Source organism: Cydia strobilella, chromosome 7 (assembly GCF_947568885.1).
Source record: "Cydia strobilella chromosome 7, ilCydStro3.1, whole genome shotgun sequence".
In the NCBI taxonomy this organism is placed as follows: Eukaryota; Metazoa; Arthropoda; class Insecta; order Lepidoptera; family Tortricidae; genus Cydia; species Cydia strobilella.
Window position 1 is genome coordinate 9,810,103 of NC_086047.1, and position 23,681 is coordinate 9,833,783.

The 23,681-nt window shown below is 36.9% G+C and overlaps 1 protein-coding gene and 1 long non-coding RNA gene across 3 annotated transcripts in view; both read right to left on the reverse strand.

The window, feature by feature from the left end:
• Window positions 1-891: 891 nt before the first annotated feature.
• LOC134742738 (uncharacterized) lies at window positions 892-3,003 on the reverse strand. The gene is made up of 3 exons (XR_010127962.1): window positions 2,913-3,003; window positions 1,699-1,845; window positions 892-980 (listed from the first exon to the last, which is right to left on the reverse strand). It is a non-coding gene; the product is annotated as an uncharacterized LOC134742738 (long non-coding RNA).
• A 17,546-nt stretch (window positions 3,004-20,549) lies between these two features.
• The window catches only part of LOC134743124 (calcyphosin-like protein), a 42,077-nt gene continuing 38,945 nt past the window's right edge, over window positions 20,550-23,681 (reverse strand). For both annotated transcript variants that reach the window (XM_063676464.1, XM_063676465.1), the window contains exons 5-7: window positions 22,704-22,828; window positions 22,480-22,564; window positions 20,550-21,084 (exon numbers count right to left, since the gene is read on the reverse strand). In XM_063676464.1, the coding sequence (XP_063532534.1) occupies window positions 20,983-21,084; window positions 22,480-22,564; window positions 22,704-22,828 (312 nt within the window). In that variant the 3' untranslated portion in view covers window positions 20,550-20,982. The remainder of the gene's footprint in view (window positions 21,085-22,479; window positions 22,565-22,703; window positions 22,829-23,681) is intronic.

Here is a 23,681-nt window from a genome sequence, read left to right on the forward strand (position 1 = left end):
ATTAGCGAACTAGACTCCACACTCGCGGTCGCGGCTTCGCGCCGCGATTCGCGCACGAGTGTGGAGGGCCCTTGAAACTGTGACAAGGAAAAACGATAACAGCGCTTTCTCTGCTACTCCTACTGAAAGATACATAAGAGTGTGATAAGACTATCCCGTTCGGTCATTTCCCCCAATATGTAGAAAATTATTCGATTAAAATTTAAACAGTTAAAAAATATTTAAGGAAAGGGTTAAAGGTTATTTTACCTTATTTATTTTTAAAGATTACAACTCGTACAATTCGTACATATTGTTTACAAAATACTTTATTAGCCACCTCTATAACTGAAATATCCGCTGTTTTGACCTCTATTAATGGAACCCTCTGTAAAGAGCTTATTACACTATCCTACTTTAGTGACTAACAAGAGGGACGCCGCTATACGTGAGAAACGATAGGGTGTATCTCTTATCGTGTCTCACGTATAGCGGCGTCCCTCTTGTTAGTCACTAAATTTAGCAAAGTGTAATAAGCCTTTAAATGAGACAGAAATTATTTATACCTGGCTAACTGAGAGCCTGGGTAAGTGGAATACATCTTTAAGTAAGACAAATTTAACGCATAGGATAGTTACTTTCTACCAACAAGAAGTATTTATTTGTTGTTCTGTTTCATTACAATTAAAATTATTAATTCGAGAAAAGTTTTCTTTTTACGTTGCACACATAGTACATGCCTCCATTTTTGAATCACCTTAGGTTAGGTTAACCTACACATTGCTATGAATCTTTATTTGTTTGCGTTACCTAAATGTTATATTATGTAATGTTTGTTTGTGCTTACGAATACAATCTTATTCTATTCTATTCTAAAGACTTTATTTACAATTTATTGTCATGAAATTAGTGAGTGTTAGTTTAATCAGCATTACTGCAGTGCCCAAAACTAATACGTCTGAAGGTAAAGACTTCATGCCACTGCCTCTAGCGCCACGGACCTAGAAAAAATACACATTTTGTTTTTATGTCGGAAGTCATCCTTAAAGAGGGTGAAAAGGGGGTAGAAATGAGAAAATTAATTAATTGCCTGTTAACTGATGGTGTAAGCATATTATGCTCAAAATTATTGCCCGTAGATTTTATCCAAGCGCTATACTTACTCTAAACTGCTGGAACTAATTCAACGCAGACGAAGTCGCGGGCAATAGCTAGTGACATAAATCTCTATTTATCGGGTTTGACTGCTTACCCCTCGAATAATGTAAAAGAATAGTTATTTGTGCAACAAGAAAGTTGTTTTTTCTTGCGAGTGTTTATTATGAGTCTCGAGAAAGCGAAAGTAATTGAATCACGAGCGAAGCGAGTGATTCTAAGTTAGAACCTTGAGCCTAGCGAGGGACTCAAAAACACGAGATGTAAAATAACTTTGCTCTCGTGTTGCACATATAATTTTTCACCTCAGTAGTGAGAACGTATTAAAGGTTAAAATGTATTTCGAATTACACAGAATAATAAAAAAAAAACACGAATTTGTAATAGAAGTATAAAGTGGCAGTTCATGGCCTTCACTAAATTAAAAAGCTACTTTGTTTCACTCCCTGGAGTGAGGAAAGTCGCACTTTCCTCACTCCAGGGAGTGACGAAAGTAGGCTTGTACGAGCTGCTGAGGTGAAAAATATTTTTTTTTACTAAGGGAAGATAAACCTGAATAAATACTTTAACCTTTTGTTGGCATATATTTAATGTTATATTAAATCCGCGGATGATGCTCTTCTTACATCCTAAGAGCTCAGGCACATGCTTTTCTGAAAATATTTCCTCCACACATTCTCGTACCTTTTCTGATTTTTTACATTCTTGATCCTGAGACATAATATGGTTTGTGAACTTTTCGACTTATTCGAATAAATAAGTCGAAAAGTCATCTATCTGTATATGTAAACGTAAAAGTCCTGACTGACTGACTCACTTAAATCAACGCCCAGCCCAAACCGTTAGACCTAGAGAGCTGAATTTTTCACAATAGGTAGTTTTAATAGCGTTAGTAGCCACTAAGAAGGGGTTATAAAAGTTTGTATGGGGTTCAAGTTTTATTTTTAGCTAGCAATTTGAAACTTGGTAAAAAGATATATTATTTGAATACAAGGAAATCAAATCAGCGTTTTTGAAAATTCATACCCTAAGGTAAAAAGGGGTTGAAAGTTTGTATGGAGACCAAAAATTTTATCAAGTGCGGGACTTTAAGCTTTGTATGGGCATATTATTAGAATACAGGAAAAGTAATTTCAGCGTTTTTAAAAATTCATCCCCTAAAAGGGTTAAAAAGAGGTTGAAAGTTTGAATCCATTACAAATGCTTTGAAACTTCTTAGAAAGGCATAATAGCCGCTTACAAAAAAAAGTTATTTTAACATTCTTAGAAATTCAACCCCTAAGGAGGTTAAAAAGGAGATGTAATTTTATATGTGGTATTTCTTTTAAGCTAAGGAACATGAAACTTGGTAAAAGGGAATTATATTAAAATAGACGAAAACTGATTCCACCGTTTTTGAAATGTATTAATAATGTATTAATAGTTTGCATCGGGAGAGAACCTTTTTAAAAAAAAAAAAAGTAGTGGACTTAAAAATCTTCTAAGAGCGTTGAGAGGACATATTTTTTTCAGATAGGGGCTTGAAACTTCGTAGTTTGTGAAGGACAAATTTCATGCGTTGTATAATTATTAAGTAACAAATGATTAACCGTCCCTAATACTGATATCTTTTGCTGCATAATATTCTATGCTCATGTAAAATATATAACCACCAACATACAAATCCACGCGTACGAAGTCGCGGGCAACAGCTAGTATGATCATATATTTGCATGCATTATTTATCTTTCGGATGACGATTACATAAACCATTGTCAAAATATCTTCAACATATGTACCTCGAATCGTAAGGCGCGTGTGCCATTTCGTTCATAACGATTTTTCGCTTCTTCAGCTTCTAGCTGTGGTTTAATTCCAAGGACCTTGTTGCCTGAAAGAACATTATAAAAAGATTGTATAAGCACTTGTTGTAAATTATCGAACGAGCCGTGCACACGAGTCGAGGTGCCTGAAAGAACATTATAAAAAGATTGTACAAGTACTTGTTGTAAATCGAACGAGCCGTGGTCAAACCGTGCCGTTGACCGCAATTTAGGAATCGGTGTTTGCGGTTATAGCCCATAGCCCTGGTCACAGGCATTCTATAATCTGAAACTGTAATACTTACATTCCTCTTCCTTTATTTCATTGTACACTTCCAGCAAAACAGAAGTTCCTTGGGTCGTGTTTGCGTTATTGGGTTCTTCGTTACATAATTTTAAAGTTTCTACAAAACCACGAGAATCTAGATCATAGATTCCACAGAAATGGTCGAGTTTTTGGCAAGATCTGAAAAAAAAATTAATAATATTTTTTTTACGAAACCTGAACTATCTCTGTAAAGTCTGTGTAGTGTTAGATTAGACGGTCTCTAGTTTCCCTTTAATCTTCATCACTAGCCTGGATGCCTAGCCGGCGTGACAATCGCTTGCGTTACGATAACGAAACGCTGTCTCTCTCTTCCATATTATTTTTCACCTCAGCAGCTCGAACAAGCCTACTTTCGTCACTCCCTGGAGTGAGGAAAGTGCGACTTTCCTCACTCCAGGGAGTGAAACAATGTAGCTTTTTAATTAAGTGAAGGCCATGAACTGCCACTTCATACTTATATTACGATCTTTTTTTTTAATTTTTTTTTCTGTATTATTCTGTGTAATTCGAAATAAATTTTAACCTTTAATATGTTCTCACTACTGAGGTGAAAAATTATAAGTGCAACACGAGAGCAAGGTTATTTTACATCTCGTGTTTTTTGAGTCCCTCGCTACGCTCAAGATTCTAACTTAGAATCACTCGCTTCGCTCGTGATTCAATTATGGAATCTTTCGCTTTCTCGGGACTCAAAATAAACGCTCGCAAGAAAGACCAACTTTCTTCTCTTGTTGCACAAGTAACTAATTACTGAGAGATAAGAGTGACAGTTGCGTTTCGTATCGTATTATCGTATACACGGTGGCTAAAAAATAAGTGCATTCCCGTTGCCAGGGAGGTTTTGGGATTATACTATGCAACTTTTACTATGGGACCCACTCCGACCCCTAAATCGCAAAAAAAAATTGGCTGTTTCATACGTTTTGGCTGGTCCATTTTCTATGAAAGGGTATGAGTATACCTAGTCGGCTCATAAGTTCTGTCACTGGCCTTTAAAATTTAAATTTGGAACTCCTAAAACAAAAACCGTTCTGCATTTGAATTTCGAATCTTTATTAAATATTTGAGTAGTATAATTTTGCAATTTTCTGTTTTCTTCAACATGGAGTGGACGCTTAAAGATAGCCGTACCGCAATAATTGCACTATATCGTTGTGGTCACTCGCCGACTAAAATTTTTAAGCTACTTGAAAATTTAAAATTCTCTCTAAGATTTGTGTATCGTACCATAGAAAGATACAGTGAGGTCTCTAGTTTAAATGACAAGAAAAGAAGCGGTCGTCCGCGTACAGCTAGGACTCCAGCGGTTGTACAAGCAATTAGGGCACGCATTGCCAGAAATCCCGCTAGGAAACAAAAAGTTATGGCCCTCCAGATGGGTTTGAGCAAAAACACGGTGAAAAGAGTGCTTAATCAAGACCTGAGACTTCGTGCTTATAAACGAAAAACTGGCCATCTTCTCAATGGTCGGCTTAAAGCTTTAAGGCTTAAAAGATCTAAAGCTTTATTGAAGAAGTACGCTAAAAATAAGCACCGTTGTATACTGTTTTCGGACGAGAAAATTTTTGACATAGAAGAAAACTGTAATAAACAAAATGATAGAGTGTACGCTCGCAATAGTAAAGAAGCGTCTAATAGCATTCCCCGTATTCAAAGAGGTCATCACCCTTCATCTGTGATGGTTTGGCTGGGAGTTTCTTATGCGGGCGTCACTAGTATGCATTTTTGTGAGAAAGGAGTAAAAACTAGTGCCAAAGTGTACCAAGACACGGTGTTGACTAATATTGTGAAACCACTATCCCATACGATGTTTCTAAACCAGCATTGGGTTTTCCAGCAGGACTGCTCCAGCCCATAAGGCAAAGTCTACACAAGCCTGGCTCGCCTCCAATAAAATCGACTTTATACGGCATGAAGATTGGCCCTCCTCTAGCCCAGATCTTAATCCTTTAATAAAATATGGCAGTATTTAGAGGAAAAGGAGTGCTCAAAACCTCATGCAAATCTAGACTCGCTGAAAAAATTTCTTGCTACGGCAGTGGCCAATATCGACATGAAAGTGGTGCGTGAATCCATTGACGACTGGCCACGAAGACTTCAAGCCTGTGTAGATAATTATGGCGGTCATTTTGAATAAATGTTATACAAGCTTTCAAACGCTGTACAAATTATACGGAATAAACTTAAACTTTTGATTTTATTTGATACTATGTATATTTGTATATGACAGAACTTATGAGCCGACTAGGTAATATCGTACGATTGGCATGTTGGCTACGCACCCAGTTCACCACTCACGTCTCACTGCTTGGCGCAGGCCTCTTCTCAAAATAGGCTATGGGCTTGATTTTACCATATTGGTTCATGTTACACATTAATCATTCATCGCTACCAACCTCTTTCATATCATGGTAATTCCTATATCGAAATCGTTATGTCCAGTTCTTTATAATTTTAAGATATTATAAGTAAGTATGTTGTGCGGATAGATGATTTCACTGTAAATAATTCCATTGTAACTAGGTACATCATATCAATACCTACAAACTGAGCTGGCCGTCCATTTTTTTTCCTTCCTCGTAGATACACTTTGGAAGCTATGACGGATTTAACTATAAAGTTTCCTCGTTTTAATCGACATAATTTAATATTTTATATCATAATATTAATTATTGCATATGATGTTACCTATTCAAAGATATTAAACTAACACCATTCAATTAAAGGTGTACCTACCAAACAACGAAACTTGCTCTATAGCGTTCGAATGTAGCGCAAATAGAGCAATATGGAAATTTCCATAGACAGAGACTTATTTTCATTGTTCTTATGTGGAACTGTATAGCGGCCATTTGGGTAAATTAGAAAATAAAATTAAAAAGTTTTGCTATAATTTACCATTTCCCTTTTATTCTCTTTCTAAAAATACAGTATTAAAAAATACAGACAAATATAATTGTTTGGTTTGCATAGTTTAAATTGAACAACTTGAATTTATTTAGTAACAATTAGGCAAGAACCTAGTTATTAACACTTTCCTAAGTGAAAAGTGAATGTGAACAGTGGCGTAGCGTGAACTAATCTAGCCGTGGGCGAAATCGCATTTGTGAGGCCCTTTTCTTTCACTGTGCCCGAAGGGGCCTCGCGCGAGGTCCCCCTTGGGGCGCGAGGTCTCCCTTGGGGCGTGAGGCCAACTTCGCCCACGCCTAGCTACGCCACTGAATGTGATACTTACGAAAGAGGTGTTGGTGCTGTGGTTATTATGGATAATGTGGTGGGTAATGTGGGGTTCATGTTTATGGCTCCCACGGATTCGGCTAATAATGCTGTAGAGAACAAAAAAGTATTATGTACAGTCAACTGCAGATTTCGTTGCCCCCTTCTGCAAACTAATTTCTATGCAGGGGGGGGTCAGTTATCTCTGCACTTGATTGTACATAAATGGGAACCTGTTTGCACCGAAATCACTCTTTATAAAAATAAGTTACACAACTAGCAACTAGCAGCAATAATTAATGTGCAGAAAGGAAACCTGTTTGCACCGAACACCGAACCCACTTTTTTGAATAGAAATTCCAAATTTAATTTATTAAAGTTGCACAATTTCTTTTTGTTGTTATTTTTAGCAAGTAGATTCATTAATTTTAAATTTAATATACCTAAGTATATTTTCATGATCTGAGCCACTTTTATAAATTTAATGTAGTTAGCTCTATCGATCTAACTAGCAATAAGATTAACTAGATCGTAATTGTCCGAAAAGGACATATTGTGGCATATTGTTATTATTTGGGCGGAAAACGCCAAATGTTTTAAGTGAAAGTTTTATTCAACTGACCATCAATGGACCTTGTTTTTGCACTTTTATTTTAAATGTCATTAAAGGAATTTTTATTTAAAGAATTGACAAAAAGAATAGCAGACATGCAGACACCACCGGTGATCGTTAGAGCTGGCAGCTTCCTCGCACAAAAAATAAGCATTGCGATACAGCGAGGAAATGCTGCCTGTATCTACGGCACCATGCCGCAGGGGAATATTTTTTAGTTATGTATTTATTTTAAGAGTAGTTTTATTTATTTTTAGATTTAGTTTTTAAGTTTTATACTTGTAACTTGTAACTTATATTCTATTAAACTACTTGACCGTCACTGGAAGCTTTATAATTGAGAGAGCATATCTGTTTCCGTCGAATTATCACCAGTCTAGTGCTTTATTTGACTCTTGTTTCCGGCAACAGTGGCGACACCTGGCGGACCGCGCCATTTTTACACCAGGTAAAAGATGTCCGGTGAACTGTTTGTCATTGGCATTCAGTTTCCCGTTGAAGCAACAAGTCCGCAGCGAGTCAGGCTCACTGACCCTGCGGCCATTTTAATTTAAATTAAAAAAAATGAAATGAAATTGTTACGTGTGATTCCTTAAATATTTACGTTACATTAATTAAAGTGAATTTAAGTATAAAAAGTGATCACGTCACGTAAGTACCTTGATTTCTAATATTAGTAAAATGAATATGTGGTCATATATTTTTAACAGTTTTTCTGTTCGGACCACTACCTACATTTTAAATTATTGTGCCAAATAATTAACCAGTTTACTATAGTGTTTTATTTGCAGATCTTTCTATTCGATTATACTTTTTGTGAGAAATTATACAATCGCTTGCATTTTTGACGAACGCTGAGAGTCAAGACGCAAATTTAAATTTGCCGTTCACCTTGATATTGAAACGAAATTAAAGGAACCTTCGGTCCCTAAGACCAGTATTTTATCTAAAAATGCTTCTTGACGTTCAACGCTTGGGAAGCGCAGCATGGTCTGAGGGTAGATACTCTGATATACAAAAAATTTACAATCATACTCCAGGTTTCATAAACCTGGAAACAAACAGGCGATTCAAGATAGATTTCGTAGTCTTTTATCGTGGGCTAAAAGTATGAAATTTTTCTTATGAATTAAATACTAGTTGATGAGCTCGATTTTCAAAAGATTTCCTCTGATCTTCTACAATTAGTTTGTGGTTACCGCGCCGAAGCTATGAAGTTATTGAAATACGCAGAGAGGCCATTACAAGCCAAATTAAAGAGCCACTTGTCAAGGCATTAGTAAACAAAATCCCCCCTTCCACAACTAACATTTTTGATGCTGATTCTTTTACATCACCTCTTGAAAAGGCAGGAGGAGTTTGAAACATGTTTGGCCTCTTAAACATAGGTAATGATATTACCAAGGCACATCAGCCTAACAGCCGCCCCTCGCGGGGGCAAGGCATACAAAAACCTACAATTCCATCGCGTGGAATTCAGTGCAATGCGAGCTCAGGGTACTTTTCCTCGCAAAATACGCATATGCAACCCTGTACCGACGCACCCTCGCGGGGTGATATTACCAAGGCAAGTCAGCCTAACAGCCGCCCCTCGCGGGGGCAAGGCATACAAAAACCTACAATTCCATCGCGTGGAATTCAGTACAATGCGAGCTCAGGGTACTTTTCCTCGCAAAATACGCATATGCAAACCTGTACCGACGCACCCTCGCGGAGTGTAGGTATGTCATTGCCAAAATTGTCAACAACCAAATTACCCTTGGGTCAACCTTCAAAAAACCACCTTGCTTACCACACAAGTGGAAGAGCGTAGTTTCAAAATCGAGGCTCGCGGCCCGGTCGTGGAGGTAAGTACTAGAGGATGAGGAAATTCCAGTAGAGGTTACAAAGGCAACCAGAAACGGCAGAAACCATGACTCGGAACCGTTTCAAGTAGGCCGGTAGCGCACTTCCTCATACAGTGGAAGAAAATGGGAGCACCAGTATTTCTGGTGCTCCCATTGTCTCATTTGCTATTGCATTAAAGTTAATACGAGGGTATCGCATACCATTCCTTGCAAAACCACTTCTGGTGTATCCCAATTTAAAATCAGGCCCCTTTCATCACACTCCTGTGTCAAAAGAAAATTTCTTCAATTGTGCACTAGAATTAATATTTATTTATTTGCATTGCTATTTTAAGAAATGGATAGTGATCAGTAAATGGGTGAGCTTCGCAAGCATATTGCAGCTGGCAATGTCAACTCTCTTTGCCAAGATAATAATTGTTTTAGAAACAAACGTTGCCTCAAAAATATACCTAAATATCGTTATTTACGATTACGGTAATAATAGTACAATGTTTTAATATTTACAATTGTTTCTGTCTTATAGAACATGCATTTGAAAAAAAAACTTTCATTGAATTGGGTTAAATAATAATAACAAAATCTATTCTAGTCGAATAAAAGCTAGAAAAACACCTCTTCATAATGTCAATGTCAATTGTTAGATATTTCCTGAGACTGTTCCTATTAGTGATATAAACTGGTTTAGTTGTAGGCTTGACAGCCTACACCGAGCCTAAAGTAGTAAAGTGAGATAGACATATATAGCTCTCTGACGTTGAGAGTACCTAAAGAGTTTATTTGAGTTTATGGTATTATTGTCATTTAATGTTTTATAAAACATTATCAACATTGTTATAAATATTGTTAATATTTAATAGTTGATTAATACCAGTAAATGTCTAGTATTATATCTTAGCATACCTAAAACTGTTGATTAAAACAAAACGCCATTGATATGAGGAATAACAAAACGCAAGTGTCAAGATTGACTGATTGCTAATATAATATAAATGAAAACATTTAGAACGCTTTGTAAAAATAACATTAAACTACATATTATTCAGCAGATAAATATAGTTTTAATTGATGAAACCACCAGCTGTTATTATCAGAAGTGGCATAAATCATTTACGTCCACAAGATATTCCGATTGGCGAAAATGCTGTAGTTTACCCGTTCATCCAAATGGACGCCAGCAGTAAGGAATCTATTCTTGGCACTCAACGTTTCGTCAAGAGAGAGAACCTAAGAACTGTTCCGCAGCGGGACAGTGGCTGACGAGCCGATATTCCTTCCTAGCAGCAGCCGGAGAACGGCATATGACCAGATATGTGCAAAATGGAGTTTGGCACACGAAGGGTTATGAAGGTGTACATAACCTTGGTTAATGGCGTCACGCCACTCTTGCTAAATACGAAACGTTAATTGGAATACGACTTATGGTAAGCTAGGTATATGTTGGAATGATGTCCAAGCCATGTAAGTTACAATTTGATGTTTTCTGTAAGTAGTTCAAGAACCAAGTGCCATAGTGTCAAATCTTGAATATTATTGCACAATCAAGGAAAACCTGTGAAAGGTTGTGTTGTAGGTTAATATTTCACACATGCAAACACTTTACAGCCTAAAATCTTTGTTTTAATGGCATATACGAGAATATTCATGTTGATAACAATGGACATATATTCGTCTTACAACATGCAAAAATTGCAATTAACTAATCAAAAAAAAAACCATAATGATTATGACTGCCAGCTAAACTAGAAATAATATTTATCCTGGAATCTAATTTTATAAAAATCACACATCGGTGACAAGTATATAGAAATACTGTGTCGAGATGTTATATGGTACATCTATATATTAGATGTTATATGTTTATTATATGGTAGTTTGTCTTCTGATTTATTGTTGAGTTTATGTTAAACACTAAAGGCTATGGTTGTTATTGGTAAGTTCTAGTATGAACAATAAAAAGAATTATTATTATTATTATTATTTCATTTTAGACAGGCAGCTGATGCTGGTACGTCTAAATCATAGTTCACTTAGCACAGTTAGCATAGTTTGTCTAGTCTTTTTTTAAAATTGATTAACACTTGCAGAGTTCACAACTTCTGAGGGTAATTTGTTCCAAGCCTTTACTACTCGGTTTGCAATAAAGTGTTTGCCGATATTTGTTTTGTGCTTTGTTGTTATTAGTTTAAGGTTGTGTCCTCTTGTGCGCGTGTTTGAGTTCCTAGCGAACAGATTGCTTAGTTCTGGATTTGATTAAGTATTTTACATGTTATCAATATAAAAGTTTGATTATTAAAAGTGAGAGATTTTTTCTTGTTAATAATATTTTAAGCATTAACTTTGAGAGTATGTGGTGTGTGATTATGATTACACTTTGAATATTATTGTCGTGAATGAAATCACCTGTGCTAATTATGTATGTTTATGCAATTGATGTCATGGTATTTTTATAAGGCTATGTTAAAAATATCCCTTTGAGAATATTGTGTGAAGTGTAGCATGACCACATTATCCGGAAAGATGGTAATAATTGTCATTTCAGATAAAGTTGTTGATTCATTTATATTTTCACAGAATAAATGTGTTTTCTGCTGGAGGTACCATATTGTTTAACAGATCATGCTTTATGTCTGCATACCCACACAGGCCATGCATAATGATTACACACGAATGAGTAAGTAATACTGCCCTGTGTGAAAGGTTTTGATTGACAAATACAATATTGAACAAGGTAAGACCAAATTATACAAGTTTTTACTGTTATGTGAGCGACGTTCACATAATTTGTAAGTAATAGCATGGTAAAAACAATAAATAAAATATTGACAAGTGAGTATTAGGTACTGATCAGATAAAATTGAATTACACAAATGTTTAGCCATTTGTGACGTATGTTCCCGAGGGATTGAAATTGTACACATGATATGATTAATATTTGTTAACATGTTGCAAATAAACCATGGTTGCAATAAAGAATTATGAATTATGAATAAAATAGCCAGCATAGACACTAAAGGCATGTGATGTCCAAATGGAAAGGTTGAAGTGACATGTGTCATGAACAAGGACAATAGATATGGTTTTGAATTATGATACTTGTATATGTGCTAATTTTAATTATTTACTATTCATGATCATATTTTGTTGCCGAATGAAAATTGTGTCCATCTAAATAGGACTATCAATGAAGTCTTGGTTAGTCATGGAAAACTTAGTCAATACTACTTTTATAATACAAGAATGATTAGAATAATAACTGAATGCCTTGTTAAAGGATAATAATATTTCTGAATGAGTTTGTTCCTAAGTTAAGCTTCATATTACAAAGTTAATTCTTACAGTGCAATAATCTTATGAGGCATATTGAAAAAAAAAAGAGAGAAGTAGGTCACATGTTGCTGTTTGTTAAATGTTGCATGTTGTGTGTTGTTAGAAATGCTCAAATGTCTTCACAAATGGCTACTGCAGCTGGGATGGGAGTCCTCACCGAGCTGGATGGTGCAGGGAGTTCTTTGCTGTGAAGCAAATCTGCAGTGAGAGATGACTGCAGGTAGTATGTCAAGAGTTACTGAGTTGAATGCTGTATGTACCACTAGGAGAGAAGTTAAGTATTCTCAACACAAGATCTTTGTTTCAACAAATTGAAGTATTTGATTTTTTTTATAGAAGCAAATCTTATACATTCTATTTTTGGCATATCATAGAATGATGGCTGTAATTTATAATGGCACTACATATGTGTTATGAAAGATAAAATATAATAAATTATTGATGTATTGACATAAAGGTAATAAACTTGTGGTTATGGAATAGATTAGAATAAAAACACTGACAAACTGTGTACAGAAGATGACACAGGACAGCCGTAGAATTTCCCCAGTAGATAATTCCATAGGTAAGCAACCAATAGATGTTCCCATGCATTTCTAGTGAATTCTTCTGAGCATGATTCAGATAGTATAGATAAAAGTGTAGCATTGACTAGATATGCTTTTATTAATTTTATCTGTATGGGATTTCCAGTTAGATGTGGGATAAATTTTACTCCCAAAAATTTAATGCTGTCCAGTTTCAATGGCAACCCTTGCTTCACTAATATTTAAAGTCATCGGGATTGAATTGAAACTTCTGAAATATATAACATATGTTTTGGTTAAATTTAGGTTTAGTTTTCCTAGCCATTCGATTTATTTATTTTTATTAATGTACAATTTATGTTGTTCTCCAAATTTGAGACATTTGACTTTGCATTGAAGAGAAAAATCGTTACGTTATCGGCAAATAGTACACAGAATTTGTAGACAACCTTCGGGCTTCGGAAGTTCATTCACGTAAACCAAGAACAAAAGAAGTCTTTGAACGCTATCCTGGGGCACGCCTGTAGTTGCTGTCTCATGTTCCGATTGATATTTTTCATTTGTTTTGGAATTATTACAATATTTTTAAATAACTGTACATTGTTATTTATTAGAAAGATAGTTTTCAATCAGATTTAAAGCATGACCTTTTACGCCTGTGTTTTGTAATGGCCGTAGTAAAACCTTGTGAATGAGACAGTTGAAAGCCTTGGACATATCGATAATTAAGGCTACACACAATAATTATTTGTCATTTATTCTATCCCATATGTCTTTGAAAATAATAGCTCATACAGGAGTATTGACATTATTTAATTCTCATAAAACCAATTTTGAATATGAGAATCTCGATAGATATATACATATGTGACTTGTTATATAAGTGTGTATTTTAATATATGTTGATGTTGTTGGTATATTTGATCATCATCATCAGTTTTACCAGATGACGTCCCACTGCTCGGCACAAGCCTCCCCCGCTAGATCATATTCAATTCATTGTGATCAAACTTTTTGATAAATTATTAGAAAATATTTAATAAGCAAAGATAGTTCCACCGTAATTTTAAATGTCGAATCGAAAAATGCTATGTTATGACGAACACAATTATTGCCCTGACGTATGTTTACAGAATGTACTGGCAAAAATCTGCGCGAGTCTGCACATCTGAGCAGCGCGCGCAGCGGTGCGAGTCACTGCCCCTGCGTGGTGGTGCAGTCCTGCACACCTAAGCGTTGGTGTGAGTTTGGCAGGACTAAGCGGCGCACAGTCATCGGGGACATTGTACTTGCTGAGCACCAATCAGCTACGTCACAACACAAGTCCCCTGATGTGACTTGGGAAGACGTACGAGGCGCAGAAGTTATGTGTTATGCAAGCAAGAAAACATGCCAACTTTCAGGGCTAACCTAACTGATAACCGATTATGAATGAAGGGCTTGCTCGAATGAAGCCCGATGTTCGATGTCACCTATTTGGTGATAAAACAAGGGAAATGCAAAAGTGTCTAGGTTATTGATTGTATACAGTCATGCATACCTAAAGTACAAGATTATGATGAATGATATATGAATGATTCAGGTTCAACAGATTAATTTAAATATTTTTGACTTCTATTATAATATGTTGAATTATCTCAAACAAAGTAACAGATAGCGAGAACAGTGGTTGCCTGTTGTTATCTAGTCTTCGGCTTATATTTCACTTCTTTTCAACTTTATGGTGCACAATAAATAATATTTACTTGCTTACTTACAGTTAGTAAAATATAACTATTCTTTTGAACAAGATGTTGTTCCACCGATTAACTTATGTAATTAGTAAAAAAAAAAAAAATTGAGGTCAATGAAAATGATTGTTGTGTGTCATGTTTATTTTTGTTAAAAGAAAGTATTGCCAATTTTTCTGTTATTTGTTGATAAATATGTTTGACTGAGTTTTGAGTGATGAGGTTCGCATGGCTGCACTGGTGACTGGTGTGGTACGGAGTGAAATGTCACATTAGGTGAATATTTGCAACAGTAGAAGTTGAAATGTCACATAATTTGTACATCACATCTTTGTCTTCTTTGTCACATCTTTTGTAATGCACATGACATGTAATGTTGAATAAATATAAATATAAAATATAATGTAACTGAGGTTGATGAAACAAAATTCTTGATGACACATTAGAGACTAATGTGTGTTAAGTAAAATGTTACAAAATGCTAGTTCGGAAACAGATAGTGAGAATAAGAAGTATTTATTGTGACTAAATTAATTTACATATTGTCTGAGATCAGCCTTAGTTGCTAGAGTTAATTCAATTGAAACATGGCAAATTATTGGTATATATTATCAAATTTTATACTTAGATATACTATATCTTTTAATTGTAAAAGGTAATATTAGTAGTATAAAAAAAAGTGTGATGACTGTGACAATTGTGTGTTACTTATAACATTCTGGTGAAGTCCACGGTGCAGTTAAGGCTGTAAACGTTGGGTGGCCAGATCAATTGTGAACTGGTGAAGTCCACGGTGCAGCTGGAGCTGGAAGTCGTTGGGTGATCAGATGTTATTGCAAAGTTTTGTTAATGCTGAAAGTTAATAAGTGGCTAACGGTTTCCGGTGAAGTCCACGGTGCAGTTAAGGCTGTAAGCGTTGGGTGGCCAGATCAATTGTGAACTGGTGAAGTCCACGGTGCAGCTGGAGCTGGAAGTCGTGGGTGACTGGAACCCATTAGTCCGTTCTGGTGAAGTCCTCGGTGCAGTTCCTGCTGTAAGCGTTGGGTGACCAGATCAATTGTGAACTGGTGAAGTCCACGGTGCAGCTGGAGCTGGAAGTCGTTGGGTGATCAGATGTAATTGCAAAAGTTTTGTTAATGCTGAAAGTTAATAAGTGGCTAATGGTTTCCGGTGAAGTCCACGGTGCAGTTAAGGCTGTAAGCGTTGGGTGGCCAGATCAATTGTGAACTGGTGAAGTCCACGGTGCAGCTGGAGCTGGAAGTCGTGGGTGGCTAGAACCCATTAGTCTGTTCTGGTGAAGTCCTCGGTGCAGTTCCTGCTGTAAGCGATGGGTGACCAGATCAATTGTGAACTGGTGAAGTCCGCGGTGCAGCTGGGGCTGGAAGTCGTGGGTGGCTAGAACCATTCGAGAAGCCCATAGTGCGATATTAGTATTATTAACTTTACGCATAGTATGGGAAATATGACTGACTATATTGGGTTGGCATATTTCACATCTTAATGAATGTGAAAATTGTTTCACATTTGTGTAACTAAAATTGTTAAGTTTTTTTTTAGTTCATTGTTAGTATTTGTTTAGGGACAAACAAATTTTTATCAGGAAGGCCGACTGTTAGATATTTCCTGAGACTGTTCCTATTAGTGATATAAACTGGTTTAGTTGTAGGCTTGACAGCCTACACCGAGCCTAAAGTAGTAAAGTGAGATAGACATATATAGCTCTCTGACGTTGAGAGTACCTAAAGAGTTTATTTGAGTTTATGGTATTATTGTCATTTAATGTTTTATAAAACATTATCAACATTGTTATAAATATTGTTAATATTTAATAGTTGATTAATACCAGTAAATGTCTAGTATTATATCTTAGCATACCTAAAACTGTTGATTAAAACAAAACGCCATTGATATGAGGAATAACAAAACGCAAGTGTCAAGATTGACTGATTGCTAATATAATATAAATGAAAACATTTAGAACGCTTTGTAAAAATAACATTAAACTACATATTATTCAGCAGATAAATATAGTTTTAATTGATGAAACCACCAGCTGTTATTACAATGATGTCACAGAATTAATAATATAAAAGTTTCGAATTCCATTCCTTACTTGTTGCTTTTCTTATTTTTTCGCAACTGTATTAAAAAACGTCGTTCGATACACGTGCGGAAATGTCATCCTTCACTCGTCCCGAGTCTTGCCACTCGCCTACGGCTCGTGGCAAGATATCTCGGTACTCATGCTGTAATAACATACTTTCCGCACTAGCATCGAAATGTACTATTTTAACACAGTTGCTCAAAAAGTGCTACTTTACTAAGCTGTTTAGCGTGCGGAAAGTTGGTTTTCGCGAACTAGTGCTTTTTACTTTTCCAATTTTTTTAAATTAATACTTGTTCCAATTCATGACTACTTATTGATGAGTGCTAATATTAGTTTCCTTTAAACGTCGTAATTAACATAAAAACCTACTGTTAATGTAAGAATACGAAAAATATACATATTTCATATTTTATTACTTACCTCTTCATCATTATAACGTCTTTTTTTTATATTGAATATTGAAAAACCGTGTCTGAATGGAACGGAACGCCTGTCAAAGAAGAGGCGTTTTTTCTTTCTGCTTTAAGTTTCCAAAGGCAACATTCGATGCTGTTTTTATAAATGTACGATACACAAATAATCGTAATTAACGATATTTGGGTAATAATAGTACAATGTTTTATATTTACAATTGTTTCTGTCTTATAGAACATGCATTTAAAAAAAACTTTCATTGAAGTGGGTTCAGTAATAATAACATCTAGCTAAAAAAACACCTCTTCATAATGTCAATGTCAATGATGTCACAGAATTAATAATATAAAAGTTTCGAATGTTTTTCTTATTTTTTCGCAACTGTATTAAAAAACGTCGTTCGATACACGTGCGGAAATGTCATTCTTCTCCGCACTAGCATCGAAATGTACTATTATTAGTTTATTATCTTTCAGGATGACATCAATTCGTTATATATTTTTAATGTTGTCAAATACCCTATTCAACTAATAGTATACATTCATTCATTGTAGGTATAAAAAAAATGTTGTCTCGGAAACATTTTTATGTTTATTTCAGTTTCAGAGAAAAAACTTTAAATTGTAATTACTTGATGAATAAGGAATTGACTAATGGGGGTTTATTACTTTCATTCAGTAGGTAGGTTTTACAGCTAGTATGTTACCTACTACTAATAGATGTCCGATTATTTGTGAGCAATTTACCATACTTTGCTCAAAAATAAAAATCAGTGGCGTAGCGTAAACCAATCTAGGTAGCCGTGGGCGAAAACCACATCTGCGAGGCCCTTTTCAATGTATTTTCCCAAGGTAATAAAAAGGTTGGCTTTGCGAGGCGTCGAGGCCCCCCTTAGTGCGAGGCCGTGGGCAAAGGCCCCATTCGCCCACGCCTAGCTACGCCACTGATAAAGATTCTATACATCTCTTAAAAAACCCGCCAAGTGCGAGTCGGACTCGCGCACCGAGGGTTCCGTACTTTTTAGTATTTGTTGTTATGGCGGCAACAGAAACACGGTTCATGAGATACAGCCTGGTGACAAACTCTCGACAGGCAGACGGATAGACGGACAGCGGAGTCTTAGTAATAGGGTCCCGTTTTTACCCTTTGGGTACGGAACCCTAAAAATAGATATCTACATGCGATTTCAGCCTTTATCCGGAGTCTAAGCTTAATGTTTTGCCAACTTTGAATATACACACACGTGTAATTAACGTCTACTCTACAGTGTAAATACTTACAGTCAGCAATGAATTTCCTTTATTATTTAAAATTATGATCAATTATAATGTATAATTATCATCATCATTTTGTTAAATCAGATAGTACATAACAGTGGTGCTTAAATTCTTTGGAATCGTACGAGCAGCGCGAAATTGGAACGTACGTAACGAATCCAAAGTAGTAAGTGTGGGTGTCAAAGAAGAAGGAGGTGAGGGAGTTGTAGTTGAGGTCTCTGTAGTTTCGGTTTCGGTCTCCTCGTATTCTCGTAGCATATTCTCGTTGTCGAGGAACATCACACCAGTCCCCGTCTCCGGATCGTCAACGTCGAGCGCAAGGTTCCCGCCGCTTCGCAAGTCATCGGCAAGTTTATTAGGCCTAGATCGAACACTAGCGATTTTAGCGTAGCCGATATTGTAGAATATCTTGTCCAGAAATCCGGTCCATCGAAATATGAAGAAGAGAAGTCCGAAAGCTAATGCCGTCATAATACAGTCACCTGAACCTCTGTTCACAGGGCATATACCCCCACCGGAACCGCATAACAAGCATTTTAACTTCGACGTGACTAGAAACACTAAGCATATGGGCACAAGCGACAGCATTTGGAGCAGAAACGATACGAAATTGTACACCGTTTGCAGGACCATCTTTATGAGATTCTCTGCCATTAGCAACACGGTCATGAATACACGGATCAGTACCTGGAGCAGGCATATTACGCTTTGTACCAATGCATTCAAAGCTCGACACATCTTGCTTGATCTTGTCTTCGGTAAATCAAATAGAACAAAAATATTATATAAAGAATAATAGTATTTACAAAGCGTACAATTTATGATTTTATAAACAGGAATATTCTAAATGTCAGATAAGTCACATTTTGAAAGTACATTCTGTCAGCAAATGGTCAGAATAGAAATTAAACATCGACTTTCAAATTAATGTCTATAAACTGCATGCAGTCTCTTTTCCTAACAATAATGTAGGAAAGAGTATATTATGTGACGCTTAACTTCAAAGTCGGGTAAAATTCATTAGACCCTCTTAGGAAATATCTACCCTATTGCCTTATATATCTTAATACCAAAATCGTAAAATCTGACAGCTGGATTTAACCGAGTTTGAAGTTAAGCGACTCATATGTAAAATTACCACTTTTCGAAATTTCATTCGAAGTTCCATTTTGAAATCTTTCGCTTGCTCGAGTATCCATATTAGCACGAGCGGTTAAACAACCACTGCCCCCTTCTAAAACAAATTCGCTACGCTCGTGGTTCGAAAAATGGAATCTTGAGCGTTGCGAGGGTTACAAAGAACGATTTTTTTTACTTATGTATTTTGACTACACACTTGAATTCTTTTGGTGTTTTGGATGGGAATTATGGAATATTTTAGCTGCCATTTAACAGCGATGGAGTGTTGTTTGTAAAGAATATTGGACCTATTACGACCCTTATTGACTTAGGTGGATAAAGTCCAAAATCTGCCATACAAACTGCCAGCCCTGCCGGCGCCGCTTGCCCCCGACTGGCGCGCTCCCGACCGGCGTGCTCCGCGCCCCCGACCGGCTCGAGTACAATTTCTTTATCTTGAATATTTTTGTATATTTTACTCACAATCGAAGTAAAAAGTAGTAGTGTATAACTCGGCCATAAATGTCCATTTTTATCCTCGACTATATTTATTCTATATTCGACTGTATTCGTGGTTCCGAGTACAATAGGTATAAATTATTATAAAATACAGCTGGTGAAACGTGGTTGGCAAATCTCATTAGGCCTGAAAAAGATTTGTGTAATAATAATAAAAATTAAAACTAGTCTTAGACAAGACCAATAATAAAAAAGACAAGAAAAGACTTGGTGCTTGTTTACAGGGTTCCGATTTCCCGACCCCATGAATCGTATGAATCAACTATTACTTGTTGTTATATTGTGTCCCGTCAGCCAGGGGACAATATTAGCACAGTTTGTTAAACGGAATGTTGTATAACGATCCACAAACGTGCTTATTAGTGGTAGCTCAGTGGAAAGGCCTTATATCTACCACAAAAATGCATGTTTGGTTATTTTAATTACCATAAAATCGGGGTTTTAGGTGTGACCCAGGAGAACGTGTAACCATGGCAACGAGTGACAAGAAAAAGTTGATTCACCCACTTGGGATATAACTAAGTAAATGTGATTAAAAAAATGACGTTCGACATTTAGAGGATACGGTTAAATAAAACATTATAAATTACAATTAAAATAGGTATTTAATTAATAGGAAACATAGCATGTTTCAAACATCGTTAATCTATTAAATACACATTTTTACCACTAATAATATCATGAATAAAGCATAGTGACTGAGTGCTCGACAAAAGCCTTAAATTATGCGTGTATGTGCTGTCCTGCTTGTCCAAATGGTATTAAACATTTGGCAAACAAAGACTTCAGGCCATGGACGAAAGATGCAAGGACACCACGTCGCTAAAACGGAGTTGTGACTTCATGAATCATGACACGCCGAATTCGCACACACTTGGGTTTGCGCCAATGACCGCTCAGCTCGAGTTGTAAATGTGTGCGTGTGCGCATAAATACGAGAAAAATCGGCGTGTCATGAAATCACAGTTGTGTCTTGGCGACGTTCGGCCTGGTATTCTAGGGCCTTCAGGGCCTGATATCTAGAGATTGTAGGCCTGCCGCATTAAGAGATCAAAGTAGCAGTCGTTGTCGATGGACACGCTGATGCCGCTGTAGTAGTTCATGAACTCTTCAAGCGTTACCTGATAACAGGAAATAAAAATTGGTTTACGATATCCCTCATCCAGGCTTTTTACTTCAGTCATAGGAATTTGGTTACAGAAGGATCATTACAACGTTTTCACATTACATTTTGCTTGACATGATGAAGAAAAGAACCCATAAAATATTTTATGTGAATACAAATCCCAGACTACACAGACGTCAGACACTGTATTATGAAGCGTTTACCGAGAACGTAATTAGGTGTATCGCGGAGCTTGGTATCAGAAGGTTTATCTTGTAGTGAAAGTCTAAGAACTATAATTATATTATATTCGACAGGGCCGATAACTCCTATCACGAACACCTAAACAAGATACAACACTTTAAAAGTGTCCAGTTTCCCGTTGCCGCCCCGTTCCTAGAGACCTGGCATCAAAAGATAATCCCGCGTCTCGCTCCGCTGCTAGATGCTCGCTGGTTAGAAGACACGACGAGGTCGACGAAGATACGGCAGGCTTCGGATGTGCAAACTGTCCTTCTCAGGACAATATAAAACTGCCCCTTTCAGTGGCAACAGAAAACTGCTCTTCTCAGAGCAACCGTCAGTTTTTCTGTTTACGCAGGCCGCAGGGAGTTATCACTCGATCGATCAATACTGTTGTTATCAGAACAATTTCTCATTACTATGATAACACACGATACGACGTCAATCAATTTGTATGTGTATTATGTTCCCTAAGGTACAATTTCACTTGTGCCGCGAGCACCGCTTATGAGTGCATTCTACACCGATTTACAAAGGTACGTTACACGAAATATTACGACTTGTAAATACGAATGCGAAACAATATTTTCGCTGGAATAACAATTTTTGTAAATTGTATTAATACTTTCTAAAAAGGCCCAAGGCCGTAAACGTAGACGCAACCGAAATAAGCGCTCCCAATCTAAATTAGTCAGGCTAAACACAAGTAGACACATGTATGTACTCGTAATAAACACTACGTAATCAATCTGTAAACAGGCCCCAATGTGAATACCAGCTAAACTTACCCCGCAGCCACACGTGAAGTGAACGAGAGTTGTCTTATTTTTTTCTGGTAGTTACTTACTGTTTTGTCTGTGTTTTTTGTTTGTGTCGTTGGCGTATGTATCGCCACCAACTCAGTTTTAAGTCAGGTCCCCACTGAAAGGTGGCGCTGGCCACGGATTACCGCGACATTATGCTGAGTGGGGTCCTATTTTAGCGTCCAATGATTTTTGTCTGTATGTTTCCTTTTTTCATATACCTATGTAATCTGTTGTGTAAATAAGTGTATTTTCTTTCTTTCTTTCTTTCTTTCTTTCTTATATTATGCTTCACCTAGTAGTAGTCGAACTTGAACGATTTGAAGACTTATCTGCACTTCATATCACAATGATATTGTACTCACCTTGCCACCAACGGTGCCCTCGTGCTCAAAGTTAGCTAGGAATTTGGTCATGAGCAGTTCTTCGGTCTCTTCACCACTCTTGTACCTAAAATTAAATGTGTTATCATTAGATACCCCATTCTATCAAACAGTTTACTTCATATTCTTGATGCAATTTAAATCCCTTAAGGTCCCTTGTAATTGTAACAGAATCTTTTTAAGCGGGTTTAACAGTAAGTACTTACCTCGGGTTTGCAGTGACCGAGTAAACGCCACGAAGATCTTCTGTGGCAATGACCCCTGCTCCATGTTTATCCAGTTTCCTGAACGCCCGATCGATTACAGCATGGCGACCTTCAGACATCGGAGGCTGAAAAAAAACGAGTTAAATTATTTCACACAGAAGTCAGCTAGGTGCCTCCAACAGTGCCGGCGACGGGCGGGAAACAGAGCCAGGCGCTATGCGCACTTGCTTCCTCCGCCATAGTGGGCTGCGCAGGCCTCCATGGGGAGTACTTGCAGTTAAAGGCTCACAGGACTAGTCCTGCAGGGGTGCCTGACCAACTGGAGGGTACAATGTCTGCGGCCCATGGGCCGCCCGCGCGGGACACACGCGGTCGAATGATGCGGCGCTCCTCTACAAAGTTTTAGACGGTAGTCCTACCACTGGTTAGTCCGTCATCGCCCCTGGTTCCCCCAGGCCAGCCAACCTGGTTCCCTGGCATGCGTAAACGCATTTCCCCAACATTAAAAAAAAGGTGCCTCCCACAGAGATCACAAATATCACAACATTCACAACAAAAGTACCTTGCCAAATTGACACATATTGGTAAGTTCTTCTCCAGGGCTTTAATTACCAATGCGCTCATGTCAAAGCGTACCTACGTCCTAAATGTCACTTTTAGGCCGAATGTTCCACTGTAGAGTATTATGGAGTTATTAGTAGGTAGTTCTATTAATTTAAGCGTTTTAATAATAATATTAAATATATTAATAACGGGTCACTCACGTGTTTTAAGTCGAAAACGCTCGACATGTTTCACTCCGTACCGAGCGACTTAAAACACGTGAGTGACCCGTTATTAATATATTTAATATGTCTATGTCTCACGGAAGTTTTGTTTTAATAATAATCACAGATTCTTTAGTGTGTTATATACGTTTTTGTCAAAAACCGATTTTCTGTAAGTTTTACCAGTTTTAACTAAACTAGAATCGACACG